At 35.6% G+C, this 19,302-nt stretch overlaps 1 protein-coding gene across 2 annotated transcripts in view; it reads right to left on the bottom strand.

Moving 5' to 3' along the window:
- Window positions 1–19,302, bottom strand: part of RAB28 (RAB28, member RAS oncogene family) — a 62,146-nt gene that overhangs the window by 5,919 nt on the left and 36,925 nt on the right. For both annotated transcript variants that reach the window (XM_088539990.1, XM_088539989.1), the window contains exons 5-6: window positions 4,647–4,750; window positions 1,853–1,930 (exon numbers count right to left, since the gene is read on the bottom strand). In XM_088539990.1, the coding sequence (XP_088396116.1) occupies window positions 1,853–1,930; window positions 4,647–4,750 (182 nt within the window). The remainder of the gene's footprint in view (window positions 1–1,852; window positions 1,931–4,646; window positions 4,751–19,302) is intronic.

The following is a 19,302-nucleotide window of genomic DNA, read 5'->3' as shown; positions in this document are numbered from 1 at the left end:
AAACTCTTCACCCAAATTATTAGAAAAGATTTCTTTTTCCTCTTACACAGACTGACCTAAGAATCATGCTCCAAAGCAAGTTAAACAACCAAAATTCAACTCCTTGTGACAAATTATTTATACACAGTCATTACGGAGCAGTATGGAGCACATGCAGTATTCCTCTAGCTGCAATTTAAAGTTTTTCCAAGCAATTTTGCTTTGCTCGTTAGGTATGAACTCTAAGTGTGTTCCAGCCTTTTCCTGTTTGCAATACAGTTTTGTTTGACCACTTCAACACAACCTGTAAACATCGCCGTGGTGAAACACTTTCAGAAATTACATATTTATTGTGTGTTTCAAGAAGCAGGAGACCAAGCTGTACATAAGAAATGTTTAGTTTTTTGTAATAAATTTGTTGACTTATTTTTGGGGTCATGTTTAATATTAGTAGCCACTAGCAATTCCAGAATACTAAGCCACTAACATGGCTTAGTATTTGGTTTAAAAAGTGCATTTAACATAACAGCATTGTAGTCTCAAATGTCGTGATACAGTAAGGATTGCCTCAGTAGCATAATCTCTGCTACTCTGAGGTTTCTGAATGCTTTTGGTTTAAACCTAAACACACAGTTATCCTGGCAGGAAAATTATTTTTAAAAGCAGGAATGGGGAAGGAGGTGATATGGCAAAAGGGGCTTTAATTAGAAAACGTCTTGCTTGATTGCTTACTTGAACAATTAACACATTTTGGTTCTCCCAACATTCACTAATATAAACTAAGTGTTTGCAAATTCTGGTAGATACAGGTAAGCAAAATGTAATTAATTTAATGAAATTACAGTTACAGCTGGGCTTTTCCATGTGTTCACAACAAAACTGCTACATTCACATCTCTACCTCACCAGAACTCAAGATAAGAGACTGGAGAACTACCTCTTAGACCATCCCATTTGCTGGTGTGAAATATTCTCCTCTCTCGTGCCTTATTCACAGCAGAAAAACACCAGAAAATATCCAAGATAACACTCATAACACAAAGGACAGAGCAAGAAATGCAAGGGCAGAAGTCCTGAAACTGCTTTAGGGGGAAATTATTTGGGATTGGAACGATAATTACAGGAGCCAGGGAGTTGTAATATAGCCAGCTAGATGCATGTTTCCTCAGACCTGCTTTTGAAAACGGGTACGTTGATCCAAAATAGACTTACTTCTCGTCAGGAAGCAGCACCTAAAAATGTCTCTATTCCATCCCTGAGGCAGTCACTACTTAGGAAAGACCTGTGTTCTTTTCCTTGTGTAGACTTTCAATCAAACCTAAAATCTGAGCTCAGCCAAACAGAGGATTTCACAGTTAATTCCTGGCTCTGAGATTGACAATATTTTTTCCCCTAAATGCTTACAAGGAACATCAATCGACAACATTTCCAACCACAAAAGTTCATACCCTCTTAAACTTATGAAACTTGTAAATTGTCTTCCATGCTACCCATATATGGCAGATAACAGAGTTTTAGTATGTAATAAATAAATAAATAAAAATAGAAAATATTTTTAAACAAAAAGCTCTCACACTGTCCTTTTTTCTAATCTGTTGAACATACGTATGCTTGTTTTAGCAAGTTTACCATTCTGGATATATAAAGATATATATAAGTATATAAAGATAATGCAGATTAAGTTGCAAAAATGCCATTAGAAAAGCTAATAACTGTCTCCAGAACAGATGCAGTTTGCTTTGGAGGAAAGCTTTTAACTTTTAGCGAGTTTATACACACACACACACACACATATTCACACACAGACACTCTAAGTAAAATACATAAGAAAAACATGGAGGGTTTTTTGTTTGTTGTTCGTTTTGGAAAATCACCTGTGATTGTTCCATTTCTGCTTTGTTTAATTTGATGCCAAGGATGTCAGCAGCAATTCTCTGAAAACACAGGAAGACCTATGGAAAAAAATTAACTGAATATAAACAATTAAAAACAGACATCCTCAAGGTTCTTTCAAATATATCAAACCACTCTTGAACTCTAAGCAATGAGATATACAAAATTATGACCTGTATAAAACATATCTGAAAATAACCTGATCTGGTACATTCAATTTTGTTTAAAAAATGAGAAAATAACAATGGTATAAGGAATGAACAGTATGCTAAATTGTTAGGCAACACTTCTACCTTGCCTCCAGAGACCTAAATTTAAACAAGCTTTTACACAACCCACCTCTCAAATACTACTCTCAGTGCCATAAAATATGAATAAGGGTATTCACTCATGTTTAGCACAGAAACATTTTTTTAACAGTGTATTGTGCAATAGAGACGCAGGCTTTTGAAACTCAGAACAACATACCTGTGCATGAACATCAGCGAAACCTCCACTGCAAACACTTTGTAAATAGGTTAGCAATACCAAAGTCAAGCAATGATATATTTTTTCCTCAGGTATTTACAAATCATTTTAAATATCTTAAATATTTTAAACATCTGAACAGCAATAGCTGGGGAACATCAACATGTAGCCTGGCACGAAGCAGCCCAGCAGAGCTGCACTTTGACCAGTCTGACAGATAGCACTGGATGGCAATGCTGTCTTAAATGATGCCTTCCCTTCATCTCAACCTAGTCCACCAACTGGACTGTCTAGACATCTGCATTGAACACCAGACTAGAGAATATGGCAGATCTTAAGGACTTTCTCAAACTGGTGTTGCAGCTGAACACTATATACTGTACAACGACATCCTCGACCTACAGGGTTGTGCCACTGAGCTCAATGTAAACCACTAGCACATTATTGCCTTGCTGCGGGGCAGTTATCAGCCTCAAGGAAAAACTTACGTAAGCACTTTTAGGCATCTTAAATGAAAAGAAAAAAAAAATGGTACTACCCAAAAGCTCAGTAGCCTCCTCAATCATTTCTTTAGCTAGTTGGTCTAGTCTAGGCTATTCTACCAGCATCCACATGACAAGAAGGGCAGTCCCCAACAGGCAGATTTTTGAGGTACCTCCTTAACGCACATCAGGCCCTCAGGTAGCCCAGGCGAGATCCCCAGGCCAGGAGGACGTTTTAGACACAGAGCCTCAGGCAGGAGCTCAGGGCTGCAGTCACGCAGCGGGCGGCAACCGGGTCACTAAACTACAGCAAGTCTTTCATGAAACTTAACTCTCCTCTAAGGAGCCACTTGAGCTGTTCTGTTACGAAAATTTAGCACTTCCAAATGAACCTGTTAGAAAGATAGGATTTAAACAAAACAAATAATCTACTTAACTGAGTGTTTAAGACTCTCCTAGTCTATATACACAGTAGCAATGGATTGCCCCCCCTTTTAAATCACTGTCTAGAGTAAATAACCTGTCCTCCTTGAGCAACTACCCAAATAAAGGAGCTCTGGAAGATTTTGAAATGCCAGCATGCTGTAAAAGTCAAAGAGTTAATTCAAGTCTATGCTGAAAATAAAAATGAACTATTGTAAACTATATCTCAGAGCTTCTTTTGCCCGCAGATTTTGAAACAGAAGCTACATATATAAGCACACACACACACACATATACACACGCATATGAGTATTGCTGTAATTCATGAATCAACTACAAAAAACATGGTAAAGATTCATTAATCAGTTGCAATATTAACTGTACAAATATTTTTAAAGAGCTGCTATTTTGTGAAAAAAGGATTTTTTTCATGTGAGATATATATCTCACCGAGAGAGATATATTTTTCTTCTGTTTATAACATAAAAAAACAGAAATTTGAAGCTTATAAAGAAAAATCCATACCAGCAGATTTAACGCAAACTACAAGGACAATCAAGATTCATTGCATTTGTACTGGCAGTGTTCTTAGACTTTTACACAGTAACAAATTTCTTATAATCTTAGGCAGTCCATTGCAAAAGTCAATGACCTCTCATTATAGCTCTTAATGATTCCATTTTTATCACAAAATCAATCTTCTATATAATTCAGCATGGCCTTACTCTTCAATAAAAGATATCAAGCAGAACAATATAAGTTAAGTTGCCTGATGAAGCCAGTTGGAGAAAGGAAGAAAAGAAAAAAGAAGAAAAAGGAACAAAAAAAGAAAAAGCACCTTTTCTTCCATGCCCTTCCAACAACAATAACTATCTAAATATCTCAGATAGAACAGCCAAATGATTGTTCAAAAATGTACTTTGTAAAGTTTTAAAAGGGCAGCATCCTCAAATTTCAATAAACATGCAGATGAAGCATCTCCCTTTGCTTGAGACCCATGTTAAAAATTTTGATTGTAACACCATCTCATCACTTTGTCAACTTTGGAAGTCTATATAACAGTGGTCTATAGACAAAACTTCACCTGGAACAAAGGAATACATTTCACTACAGGCTGACAACAAGCAGAGACCCAGCTGGTCTCATTTTTCAAGCTGATGTATATGCCAAGCCATTTTCATATTAAAACCTATACCTCAGACTTCCAATCTGATTAGAAGCCACTGCCATTAGTAAAAAAAAAGGATCTGTACATGCGAGTATGTTTATCACACAAGCAGACAAGCAGGAAGTGTCTTTATCTGCCAAAGTTCTCAATGGTTTGATATGTGGGAGTACAACGTAGACTGCATCAAATCTCAGAATAAAAGTTTTCTAAAAAGAGAAATCTTTTCTTACTTACAGAATCGCCTGTCTTGGCTGACACGAAATGACTACTGAAGTTGTTTTCCTGACAGAATCGCTGGTGTTTGTCAAGTTTCACTGTGCGCATATGCTCCAAATCAACTAAAAAATAAATATATATAAAAAAAGGAAAATTATTTGGGTGAAGCCTATTTATTTACATTTATCTTAGAAAATATTCATTGGAAACACCTCAGATAATCTTTTTCTTTATATACATATAAAAATGCAAGTTTCCTTCTTTTTTGTCATTATCTGACAAAAGACAAACAATCCATCACAGCAGCTTTTATTTGAAAAACTAAAAGGAAGTCACAATTTAAATTGTATGGTCAAATGCATAAATTCACATCCAATGTAAAAGATAAATGCCTTTTTGGATACACACAAGCAGTTTGCAATGCCTTTACTATTAAATACATGCAAAATCTGAGACAGAACTGCATTCCGAGCATTCTGTTTGCCAGCATGATTATACTGAATATTCCAATGTAATCTAAAGACTCTTACAAGTAATAGTAGTGTTCACCAAGCATGTCTGGATCTACATATTTTTCTCTAAGTAAAAAATGCAAATGAGTTATAAAGAATTTTATTGCAGAATATGGTAGAGCAAAATATTCATTAAATTAAAAACGAACTGAGTAAATGCATTCATGTTCAGTTATTTGTATGTAGTGTTTTCAATTTCACCAGGACACAGTGGTTCAGAAAAACCTTAAGAACACGAAAATGCTCTATTTCAAGAATCACGTGCATTGTTTTCATTTTTACCATCATATACCTATTGGAAGTAAAATAAAACTTTCAAACAATATTTTACATTGAAAAGCACTGGTTGCTTCCAACCACCTTGGAACTGAAGTCTTGCACAGGTTTTATTGTGTACATTCCAATTCCTCCCAATCTGATCCTAAGGTAACTGGAGACTATATTGAACAGTTTCTCTTTTTATTGCATTACAGTTCCTATAAGGGTGTTGACTCAATGCCGTCAAATTATAAGGCAAATATATTCAGAAGGATTTAAGGACAACTAGGCTCTTTGAGTCAATACAGGAAAAAAAAACTTAAACTGATTTCCTGAGGAAGGGACCCAACTGACTTGTAAAAACTTGTAAATTTGCAAATCTAGTAAGCCTGCATAATAGTGTCATTTGATTATCAGCTGAAAAAATGCTCTCATACTACATAAAAGGCTTTATTTTAAAATGATATTGGAGGTCTTTAATTTGTAGGCTCTAGAGATTTTCTCTTGGAGATTTTTAGTCTAACAGGGGATTCCTACACCCCATTTATACTGCTTACCTTGGTTAATGTGAAGCTCTTGCCACATATTACTGTTCCTTGCACATCAGTAAGGCCTTGTTTATAAGAACAGGCTTAAAATCATCCAGTTACCACAGGCATTAATTTGTGAAGGACTAAAATACTAAGCTATTAACACTAATGTTTATAGTACAGTTTTTCCATAATATTGAAGGTAGAATATATCTCTTTTCACAGCAAATAGGAAGAACAAAGACTTTTAAGATAAATCCCAAAGTTGATACCCATTAAAAAATAAAACTCCTACAGCTAATACAGCAGCTGCTTAACTCGTTTCTTTTAAAAATCTGTACCAGAAAAGAGACCCTCTGTCGAAACACTTTGGAGAATAAAATGCAGCCATATCTAGGCCTTATCATTTTTAACTATTATTTTTAGTCGTCACATATTTGCTTTAAGTGAAGCCTGAAGAATACAATAGTGAGATCACTATTTAAGGAAAAATTAAACATTTTCTTTGTTTTAACTTGACAAGCCTTTAGAGGCCATCACCACCTCCAAATTTCAGATCACTATTTCTTCGGTTCTATCCTAACTTTAAATACCTATCTTTAAATACATCCTAAATAAACAGCCTAAATGCTAGCATGACAGGCTTATGTAAGTCCATAAACAAAAGCAGAAGTTTTTCTCAAACTCTTTTTCCCAATAAAAATAGAGTAGATAGCAGAGGGACACTAGGTTAAGGAGTTCTAAAGAAGAAAATGCCTCCACCACATTGAGAATCATATTCCCAAAAGCTTTCTTTTCTTTAATTTGTAGAAATATCCATAATAATGCAACGCCAACAAAACATATATTTATTACAGTAGAGAAATTAAAACATAAGAACCTAAAACCTAACATGCTGGAAGTGGGAAAAAAATATATATATTTCTGAATTTTGCCTTTTTCTTTTCCCCCACTTAGGAGGCTGTTTCACCTTGTGCCTTCTGAATTATGGGCAGCCGGCTGTGAACTGTGCAGTTACTGTTAGGCCAGATAAGTGCCAGGTAACTGTCCATGTGCACACTCTCAAGCTCACAGTAAATGCACAGGCAATTCATGTCACATTAGCCCTCAATGAAAGAGGGCACAGTCTTAGTACAAGAAAGGGGTTTCAAGCATTAATAAATATTTAACTATAAAAAGTTGCAGTTTGCACTCAATGAAAGACGACTATGCTAACTCAAATTACCTTGCATTTGCCACAGGCTAAGAGCACAGCTATAGACAGTTACTGAAGATCAGCTGAAATACAGCAAGTAATTACTCTCTGGGACTTTTTCATTTATTTATTTATTTTAAGATGATACTGGTCAGCTGGATAGAAAAAATTCTCAGCCCACCAAGAGATTAACTCTTATCCAGCTTTTATACAGATTGCACAGCAAAAAGGCTTTAAGAAAGGATTTGTGGGTGAAAATGCTTTTCTAAGGGGACTTCAGAGAAAAAAAGAATACTTTTAGCAGCTGGTCAGTGTGGGCTAGTAAGGTCAGTCAATATAACATCCAGAAGAGTTTTCTGGGGGACAAACAATGGCATTAGGGTGCATACAAGCCATGAAAAAGTTTAAAGGCAAAGCAAGCTTGAGAGGGAAAATAAACAGAATGATGCAAAGAGCATGGTTTTCACAAAGCAGGAAAATGAACTTGCAGAGTATTGTAAATGACTAGATAAGATTGCAGTTGCCAAGGAAATTAAATTTCAGTAATTAAGATGCAAAATCTTAATTTTGTAAAGGTTTAACTATGCCAATAGGTAAGATAGGACATATCTACCCAAAAAAAGAAAAAAAAAAAACACAAAGTAAGAACATGCAAAACTGGACTTTGGACACAGATTGAAAATGATGATTTAGAGAAAGATCCGGACTGAAGCTGTCCCACCAGATGGTGCAACCACCCCATCCACTGCAGTGAATGCCAAAGAAGGCTAAGGCAGAAGAAAACTCAGATACGCTTTTATCAAGTAGAATTTAAACTGGTGGCTAGACAGCCATCAGGAAATGCCAAAATGTGGCACAAAAAATAGTAATAAATAAATAAACATTCAAAAACAATAGAATCCCCAAATAGACAAATGTTACAAGGCAGTATTTTGGGGAAAATGTCTAGGTGGCAGAGTTTGTATCTATTTTAATAAAATCATGTATTGCCATCACGAAAAGCTAAAGCAATAAGAAAATATGCAAATTTTACAGAATATTGCTTTGATCTATGATTTCTAAGTTCTTTAAAATGGGAACAACAGGAAGATCAGTTAAAGCAGAAGGAATACAACAGTTAAAATATAGGATAAATATAATTCCTGAATCCTAGACTATACAGCAACCATTTGCTTGACTTGCATTAATTGTAGTAAACAATTACAGAATTGTTGGATATTCTCAAACTATTATTGTCTTATTTTTCCTCTCCCATGTGTTTGTTTCTAACTTAGCAATTCAGCCTGACTTTTCTTCTCTTTGGAATCAAATGAAACATTCATTTTTCAGCTTCTCTATAGTGTGAAGATTGGTGGCAGTTAAACCTAGTGAAATAAATTGTTCTCCATAAGTAACAGATCTGTGCTTGTATGTGTGCTGGTATCCCACAGAGATACTAGCAAAATAAGAACAGCTCAGGAACTTCTGGAGTTCGGACATGACTCTACCAAGCCAGACACAGGTCCCCATGCAAAATCTCTCCTGATAGACGAAAATTGCACAGACCCGAGTCCCCTGTGGCAGAAGCAGAGGTAAAGCTTGCTGGCTTCTCGTGGCTTTGGAAGCCCCTGCCTACAGAGATCAGTATTTACTGGTAGGTGAGATTAAGCAGAGTTTGAGCAAGGAAAAAAATGAAACAGAATCAAGAAGAAAAGCCCCTGGCACTCCCAAGAAATCCAACAGATGCTCTTTCTAGCAGCAGACTAGCTCCTGAAAATGTGAGAACAACCGGTGAGAGTGATAGTGTAGAATCCATGGAAAGAGAAAAATTTAAATACTGCTAAAGGCAGTTCTGTAGGGAACAAAAAAAAAAAAAAAGAGCAACTTTAAGAGGCAGAGACAAAATAATGGTTTTAGGATAAGCCTAGAGAGAGCTGATTAGATCATATCTACAGTTAATTTATATAAACAAAATTTCCACTCTCTTTTGAAATACTGCTATATGTAACCTTATTTGCAATGGGATGTGCACAGACCATGCTTTACTAGAATGGAAAAGGCAGACTATACCCACCCCACAACACTGAGAAAAATGCTGAGCAGAATAAGGGGTCTAAGTCGAATCCCTATATAATTTTAAAGTGAAATATTTTTTTGACTAACAGCTCCAGAACAGAAAGATATAAAGAGGCACTAGCTAGCTAAACACAAATGGGTACTTCAGCACACACAGCTGTTGAAAGCTGTTCAGTCTTGATTGAATAATTCTGCTATTTTTGACATGAGACTCAAACTACTAGCAGTAAATAAGGCCAAATTTCTTTCTCTTATGCTATTTAGATGTATGTACCCTTTTTCTAAGATAGAAAAGGCTTGGAACAAGCTACTTAGCACCACTGTGCAGGGAAAAATTACCATTTCCATTTTAAAACACCCTAAATATGTGAAAAAATAATAGTCAAGCAGCTTAAATACTAGCCTAGCTTAGCCACTTCAATGAAATGAACTAGAACAAATATTATTAGATCATTAGAGTTTACTTCAAGGAATAAAGTATGGCATCAAATTCCACAGCTGTATCATCTTAAAATAAAGGCAATAATCAAACATATATAACAACTTGCCAGAGTAAAACAACAGATATAAACAAGCCAGAAAGCATTTTGAAATATCTATCACCAATCAGTCAAATGAGGAATGCTGTTTTTATAACCATTCAAAATGCCACAAAATGTGATAACCATTTATTTTGATTTACATACATACACATATATATACACATACACTGTTACCAAAAAAAAAAAAACCCACACATACACACTTTTATGCAGGACGTAAAGGCTGCTACTCATGCTATTTATCTCTTCTTGCCCCCTTGCCAGTCTTGCCCCCAGGGCTGCCAGTCTCTTCTTTCATAACAACACTGGAAAAGAACTCCACGTAAAACTACAGTTTTCAAAAGTAGAAAAACATCCCTTTTTGCGTGGATCTTTCCTTCAAGTAATTCTGGAAGAAACACGAATATGTAGCTTGTACAGGTAGTTCTAGGCAGCTGAAAAAATAGTGGCAGTACTTGCTCTAAGTGGCATAAACAGCAGAGGAGCACGCATAACGTATGCTAAGCGAGTGTGAATGTTTAACAGTTTGTTGGCATTTCTCCTGGATCATTGAGATTCCACTTGTAACCTATAAGGCACTATACATTCATTTTGGTTGATTACATTAGCCATAACTAACCAAGCCCTTTCTTAAACTACACATATGAAAAAAACACTAAAGATAGTCTATAGAGACTAACACTAAAAGGACGCCTGTCCACCCAAATCTGATACCCTTTCGCTTTCAAAGTTTGCTGTCGTAATAACTGAGTCTATGAACAGTCAGTTCTTCTGTTTAAGCTGAACTTTTCCTTTTATCAAAAATTACAGTGTTTGCCACTAAAATTGGTATTAATACATAAATGAATTTACAACAATCTAATTTTATAATTATCATATATATTATAACAATTTCATATTTTAATATTATTAAGGTTAGTTTTAAACTTATGAGTTATTAATCCATGGTAGTGCACAAAAATATATTCTTTTATAGTATGTTGTGAAAAAAATATATAAATCTTTCTGCAAAGTATTTGCAGCTGTTCACACAAGGTATACAATTACATAATGTTTAAATAATGAGCTATCACGATTAGCCCACACAGACATGACAAGTAAAATACTTTAATAATTAATAAATTTGATTTACGTGTGCTTAAAATTACGTACATATTTTCTCCTCTGAAAATACTCCAGGGTCATAAAAAGGGGGGCTATACGAGATAATTTCTTTTTTCATCCTATTTTTATTATAATTTCAAATACAGTTAAGAACAGATCTCGCTCTAGCACCTGAACACCTACTAGAGAGGAAAAGCCAGCCCTGTTACCCAGTATTAGTTTCAGGCAGGACAGGATACAGTGTTCACCATGCAGTTCAGTGCCCGACTGTAAAGGTTCTGCTTCTGCTGTGCGTAAGGCAAAGTGCACGAAGAAGGGAACAGGCAAGAGCTTTTTCCTAACGTGTGCCCAAATATCCACCATCCGTTAGAGTAACCATGATGCATCCTGAGGGCAGGATTTACTGCCCAGTTTATCATGTCTGGTTGTTAAGAGCGCGCTGCCTCATAACACCTCAGCGGAGCGCATCTTGGCAGCTCCCCCAGCTCTGGCCAAAAAGAGCCCCTCTCAGGCCTCTAGTGCCATAAGCAAAACTGCCTGGTTTTTCAGCTACTTCCACCATCACTCCAAAGAAAATGGGAGGAAAAAAAAAAAAAAAAAAAAAAAACTTTTATTTTATTTTATTTTATTTTATTTTATTGCCCAGCTTACCAGTAACTTAACTGTTTTCCTACTAAGTTACAGAGCTATTTATTTCAGCCTTAATTTTTAAGGAATATTTGAATGAGCTGTAATTTCAAGCAAGTGCACTTGCATTTTCTAATAGGACACAAAAGTTCTTTCTGTGAAAGTAATAATTTTCTGCAATAGAGTTAAAGAATAGAAATAAGAATAATAATCAATAACAAACTGCACGGTATATTCATTAAATCACTTCTCTAGCAGTATCAGGCTTTGTCTTTCACTCAACTTTTAAAATATGAGTTGCTTTGGTTAATTTTAAATTAATATAGGACACACTTTTTTAAAGCTGAATACTCAAAGCTCAATGTCAGAGTGCAGACTGCAATTTTAATAGTTAATTTTTTATTAATACGTTCAATCTTTTTCTCACACTAGAACTGTGTAAGTGCCAAGAAAAGAACACTCTTTCATGGGAAGTCCTGAAAACTATGCCACTGCTCTGATTTAAGGAAGCTCAAAACAAAATATAAATACAGTTCCAGTACAGATTTTCTCAGTAATTTTTTTAGGTTATCAAGAAAACATCTAGAGTGTTGATCTGGTTATACTCATGTCAGACAAACTACATGTCACATTAACTACCTCCAGGAAGTTATTCCAAACACAAAATAAACTGTTTATGCCCCTTCTCAGATAGATAGCATGACAGATTGTTATTAGTTGAAGACAGATGAAATACATTAATTTGATTGCAAGCCTGTGTTTACTTTCTCACTGTCATGTACACTCTACTGCTGATGCTTCCCTACGAGGATATAGTAACAAATCAAATGTTGTATTAGAAGACTTGCTAAGGAGTAATAACAGCGGGTGCTGCTCTTTAAACAACTACATTTAACATTTCCAGCTACAATAGGAAATTATTGATCCGAAAGTAATGAAAAAATACAGCTTAACACACCTGTAATTTACACAAAACATTGTAACACTTCCTCCTCTAAGAAATTAGAGGTATCAAAAACATCACTTCCTGAACGCTATATTTCTAAGCTAAGCTCTTTCAAAAGCAAGAAGCAAATACGTGCAGGGTAAAAGGAAAATGACAAGAAAAATAATGCCCTACACAGGAAATGCAAAGTGAGCAGTTTCCAAATCTCTCTAGTTAAAAACAGACTTGATTGCGAAGTGAGGCTTGCCTGTTTGCATGCACCACTCCTAAGTCTCAATTTATTTGCACAAAGCCAATGTGGAATTCTTTTTCTTCTAAAGAGACAAAATTTCTGGAATAAGTCACACACACACACACACACACACACACACACACACACACACAAAAAAAAAAAAGTTAAGGATTTTGGGCTAATAGTTTGTTCTAACACAAGAAATAGTAAGAAGATAGAATAACAAGTTCTCTTTCATTTGATCTGAAAGTGCAGAAGTGGCAGTAGTCTTATACTGTCTACACAAAACTTCCTTATCAAATGAGGTTTTCAGATACTGCTAAACAGATTCTGAAAGATAACAGCACTTTCCCCTAAAATTAGAAAAACATTCTTGTTCTTATACTTCTTTGGATGTCATGATGATAAGCACAATTTAAAAGCTAACCAAGATTTAAAATGGATTTCAGTCTGCTCCTCAACGCCACCCCCCCAACACACACACACACACAGCAGACACAGTGGGAATTACCCAGGCACAGCAGCTGCGGCCGACTTTGGAGGACACAGTGTGGCAGGGTTCCTGCCTAAGAACAAGCACGCACAATGTCTGGTAGATGACAGTTATTTTCAATCAGATACGTTAGCCTTCAGAAATACCAGCAGTATGCATCTTTACATATCTAGGGACAGTTCTTCTGAAAACAAAATATATATATATATATATATATATATATATATATATATAAATATATATCCACACGCACAAGTTCCTTTTAAAAAGGAGGATGACACCGACGACAGATTTACACAGCTTGAAGAGATAGTTAAAGAGAATATAATATTTTTTTCTCAGCTAGACATTTCCCATTTTCACTTTTCCATAAATTCTTGGCAGAAGTTCTTACAGCGATTTTACAGTTGTCTAAACAAACTAAGATTACACTGATAGTTAGAATATGATCTCTTCCCTTAAACCTCTATACTTATCCCCATCCCTAATCTAGCTGTTTGTGAAAACAAAGAAAATGTTCATAAAACATGGTATTATCAAAAATATACAAACTGAGTTACCTTGTAATATTATCTTGGGTTTAAAACTTAACTGGGGCAAGGCTCCCTCTTTTTTCCTTTCTAAAAGGCCATCCTCAAGACCCAGAAAGCAAGACTGAAGGACAAAAGCTGTGTGTCAATCCTGTCATCCTCTCCCCACCCTGCAGCTCAAGTGACTAAACACATTAAAGATGCATCTCTACTGCAGACAGCACCATGGCACAGAGAAAACCTTCAAACGCACTAATCTGGGTGCCAGCAGTTCAGGTGCAGCACTGGCTTCCACACAGCTAAACTTAACATGCATCTCTGTTTACTGCCTGCAGTGCACAGACCTGAGGAAATGTTCTCTTATGGTAAGAGGAGCCGGTCAAGTCAAGGTGTGAAGGAAAGAGTACATGATGCCTAGGTGCATACTGGCATGCAGCATAAACAGCCTAGCTTAACCTACAGCAAATTAATGCTACTTCATCTCTAAAAAACATCATCTACACAAGGCTTTAATGTACTTCATTTTCACACCTTTAGTTAATTAGTCTTTACTTTCTATATTACAAAATTGTCCTAAGATTACGAGCCACACCTGGGAAGATGACAGCTTGTTTACTGATGCTGTTCCTGGAGACAACCACTTACCACCACCATTTACTTTGCAGTTATTAACAGATCATTTTCTGACTGATTCTTTTCCCAACACATTAGGCAAATACTACCCTTACTTTCACAGATAGAAAAAATGAATTATGTATCAAAAGATAAATTAAAAGTCTTGCCTAAGACCATATGAAGTCCTGCTGAACTGTGAATTTATCGCTTTATGTGTTCAGGCCTTCTAATCTTAGTGACAAACAGAATTTTCATGGCAATTAGTTTCACTTCCTTATTAAGTTAGAACTGTTAATTTGGACTCCAAAAATCTTTTTAAATAGCCATTTCCTGGAGACAAGGAGAAACAAGAAAATGAGCAGGACTGAAGAAAATCCCCTCTTGGATTTTTATTGCTATATTAGTTCAGTTAGAATCACTAAGCAATCATCATGATCAGCATAGCACAGGGGCAGTTAAGAAGCTCTTACCTTCCAGAACCACATTGAAAAAGCAAAACATTTTAATTTTTACTCAACACAAACCATAATCCAGGGTGCCAAGCAACAATATAACCTACAGAGATCAGAATTCTAGTTCTTTCAGGCACACTCCAACACATCTACAGTTCGAAAATGAAATGTCTAATGCAATTAGGCATACTACAGCAGTAGCATTAGGGTACCCATATCAGAAAAACAGCAACCCTATTCATCAACTAACATAACTCAAATACAAAATAAGTACCCATTGTTATGCTCTATTGTAACTCTGCAGCTCTAGCTGCAGAAACACAAACACACAGGACAAAAAAGTCTGAAAAGATACTTCATTTTCAAGTTAACAACACTTCAACAACACTTTCAATTTAAAAAAATACATTACTTAAATTTGCATTTTCTCATACAAACATAACTCTTCATAGAACAGTACATGAAATTTATAACTACTTAAAAAACATTTTCATACAATTATGGTTTATTACCACGGTGACCGTAACATATATTTTCAAATGCTCCTATGAACTCATCTAGATGAATGAATTTTTAGGAGTCTAACTGCAAAAAATATATTTCTCTTTACAATTAAAAATTAAAATTTCGTCCATAATTTCTAAACTTGACTATACTGAACTATAAGAACTTTCCAAACTCTGAAATTAAGCTTGCTGACAGAAAAATTTCAAAAGGCCCTTATTTAATTCAGCATGAGGTTATATTATCAGAATTACAGAAGACACATAAAAATACCTTAATGTAGTTAAAGTACTAGCAGCAAGTTTCTGAACTTCAATAAATAACCTTTTTCACATAATATTTTACCACTGTATGACATTAGATCTACTCTCTAGAATGTAGATTTAAAAAGCAGAACAAAAACACAACTATAAATATTCTTTGTTTTTAACTATTTCATAAACTCAGCACAGCGTAAACAACTATAATTGCACTATGATTACTGACATTCAACTGAATTTTCTAATGTCCTTTAATGCCATACTGATGACATAAAGCTGTAATGTACTAAACATTCAGAAGATGGTGCTAGTCCAATATATCTGCAAGCCAAGGATAGATCGGCCTCTCTTCATCTCTCTCTCTTTCTAATATTTTCTCCACTTTGATGTATCTACTATATGATCCTTGAATTTATCCATTCCAGGAAAAGGTGCAGTTACCTTTATCATTCTAAAGTTCAAAGATGTAGTGAATGGACAGCCATAAAGTTAATTTTAATTTCCACATCTTAGAGTCCTGGAATCGTATTGGAAACTCATATAGCATTTCTAAGATCCTGGATGTCAGGATGTCAGTCACACCTGACTCCTTTTGCAGTAAACACTAAAAGTTTCAGGCCATGGTTTTAATAAATACTCATTCTAGCATCAAATCTCAAAAAAAAATCTCACCTCCCTGTCATACTCCTGGTTGCTCAGTCCCATCCTCAGGCCACTATTCTCCCTTCAACTGCTTATGAAACCACGCAGCTGATATGACCTTAGGGAGCTCAATGAGCTGACCCATGCTAAAAATAACCATTTATGTTATTTTTAACTCAGATCAACTCACCAAACCAATTTCCAGTGTGGCAGTGGTGGCAACTTTTAGCTGTTAACCAGCTTCACCACAAAACCAAAAACTATGGTTTCCACAAGCTCAGAAAAGGCTAAATTCTTTATGCACATTCAAAAGGGCTGACAAGTTAACAAGGCCAGTCTTGCTATTAAACTAACACACAAAAAGAACTCTGAAATCTCATGTTATTAAAAGTAGGTATTTCCTTATTAAGGGATTAGATATACTCTGTAATTATAAATGTAGCACATTATCAAAAATCTCCATCCACCCTTCCCCACAATAAAAAGACACATTTGCAGTTGTGCCTACAGCATAATTAAAACATTCCACAATGCTTTGTTAACAAGACATAGTTGTACAAGACATTTCTTCAAAACAAAAACAAAAAAATCCAGACATATAATAACATCAAACAAAAAAGTTTTGTCTTTACATAGCAGTCCTATGTCCTTTGCATCCTCTCAAAATGGAATGTATTTCAGAGTGATATATTTCATGAAGCCATAGAAAAAAAACTATTAATATGGAATTCTTCCTATAAGAACATGAATTTCTTCCCATTTCTACATCACGCTTCTTCACAGGACCTGCTCCAGCATTCTGAAAGGCTGCCGTCTACCGAGACTCCTTCCACAGGTACCCTTCTGCTGACTTCATGCCAAAATCCACGTTAGAAATTTGGCTGTCCTCTCAGTGCAATGCTTTTATCCAGTATTCTGAATCACTTTCTCCTAACAGGGCCAACCCAGGTCAGCTCCAGGGCCCTTCGCTGCCTCTTTCCAGTGCTGCTTCCAGCAGATGTAATAGGGAGTTGGAGACACTTAGTGCTTCTCCTATACACCCCTCTGGGAACTCTCCCACAACAAAAATTATAAATGAACATGAAATCATTCACTGAGATATAAAACCAAGCCATAAATGTTCAAGGATCAGGCCAAGTCAGTATTATTGTTATTAAAATAAACCTCCAGCACTAAGCAATTTCAAACATCACTTCAGTTCTTCCAAACGTTTTCAATGTAGAGGCAAGATTGGCACATATCTGAGTGAAATTACTCAGTTACTAAGCAATTTATTACTACTTAACTGTTCCATGCGTATCAAATCCTGTTCGACAACAGCCCAGTTTTTCTTCCATTTGGGAGCTGTTGTAACTAATTACCACCAAGCCAAACTGTTTTTGACTGGAAGTTAGAGGAAAGAGGAAAAAAAAAAAAAAAAAAAGAACAACCACACCACACAGTAGTACAACTCAACTTTATATTGCATTAAATTATATTTTATAAGGAAAAAAAAACAAGATGGCTCAGTAATGTAATGCAACAGTATGCATTTCAACAAATATATTTCAACAAAACAAAATTTTCAAACAAGACCGCAGAGCAGATCCATACAAACTTCTTTCATGTTTGCTGACTCACATATTTCATTAATGTTGCCTAGTCACCCAGACCAAAAACTCTAAACTCCAAATCATCAATAAGATATTCCTCAGCATATGTGAAGAATTTTCTGGTCTCCAAGAAGGGATAGCTCACTTCTTGACATGGTTTTCGATCATTAAATGAACACTTTGGTCCAAAACACCATTAACCATTACAACCATAATTGGGTGAAATACTTAGGAAAAAACTATGCAAGAGCTCTTATATAATCTCTCACAAAAAAAAAAAAAAAACAACACACCTTCCATCTGAAGAGTAGATGGCTCAGTGAAAAGTGGCGGGCCTAAGATCAGAGTTAGTTTCTATACCAGTTCATGCAAATTTAACTGCAAGTAACTACTCAGCTGAATGGCCTTGGCTTCCCCTCTATTGCTGTACAAGCATTTCCAAACCTTCTCATGGGATAATCCTACTAGAGTATTAGAGAAATCCACAAATTCATTAAAATTAAAATCTCTTTGCTTTGCTGTACTCAATTTCAGCTGAATCAGTGAACTGAACTGACTCTTTGCAGTACTACCATAATGGCAGTTGACAACACGGAAGCTGGATTAATTCAACTATAAAACCACATCCTCGGATTTTCAGTGTTGTGAGGAAGCAGCACTGAAACCAGCTGAATTCGGCCACATGCACGCACTGCTACCTTTTTTTGTAAAGATTCACTTAAATTTGAAAATATTAAGCAAGCAGGTTAAGGTTCAGCTGGGACTTCTATTTGTATTTTTTTAAAACACTTTTTCTAACACTTTCCAAAACCAAACAGGACTTTAAGGGTTTCTGCTTCTTTCATTTTAAGCTGGAGAAAAAAAAATCAGTTATGCCTTATTTATACAAGAATTCAGATGTTGAAGGTATATTACCCAGACCATTTGGTCAGTTATAACCTCAAACAGTTAAACAAACCTACTCTATTTTTTATAGCTAGGAGTCCTCAAGAATAAGCAGCACTTCCTTTGCTAGGTTTGAAAAGGAAAAGGAGAATATGAGTCAAGAAGTTAACAAGTCCCTTGTAAATACCCCCAGGATATTATCTATTAAACTTTCAGCGCAGGCCTGATGATGTCCTGGTTGCTTTGTGACTTAACACACTCCCTCTCTTCTAGTATACATTAAGAGGGCATGGAGTTTCCACAGGCATAATTTCCATGACTCCAATTTTCAGAATGAGGATAGTAAAGAACACTTTGGCTCGCACTTCAGTTAATGGTGAGGCAATCATTGAGGCCATCACTGAGCACCCTTTAAAATATTGTCACCCACCCTACTTCTGTTTAAAAACAGAAAGAGGACTAAAAATGTTAGATTTCTAGAACATTTCAGCAAACAAACATCTTTAACCCAATCTAAGCAAGTGAGGTTTTCATAAGAGCAAGTGACACTTCTGAATTTAAGAACAAATACTGTAAAGGTTTTAAGAGCCTAAAATTGATCATTGGTAAACACACTTCTAAATTATTTTATCTAAAAACTGTTTTACCAGAAAATGAAGAGACTGTGGAGCAACAACCAGAATGCTGGTCACAGAGCCTT

This window comes from Tinamus guttatus, unplaced genomic scaffold, assembly GCF_059628265.1.
Source record: "Tinamus guttatus ecotype Peru unplaced genomic scaffold, ASM5962826v1 Tinamus_guttatus_pri_ptg000052l, whole genome shotgun sequence".
Taxonomy (NCBI): domain Eukaryota; kingdom Metazoa; phylum Chordata; class Aves; order Tinamiformes; family Tinamidae; genus Tinamus; species Tinamus guttatus.
This window is presented reverse-complemented; position numbering and strand designations above follow the sequence as displayed.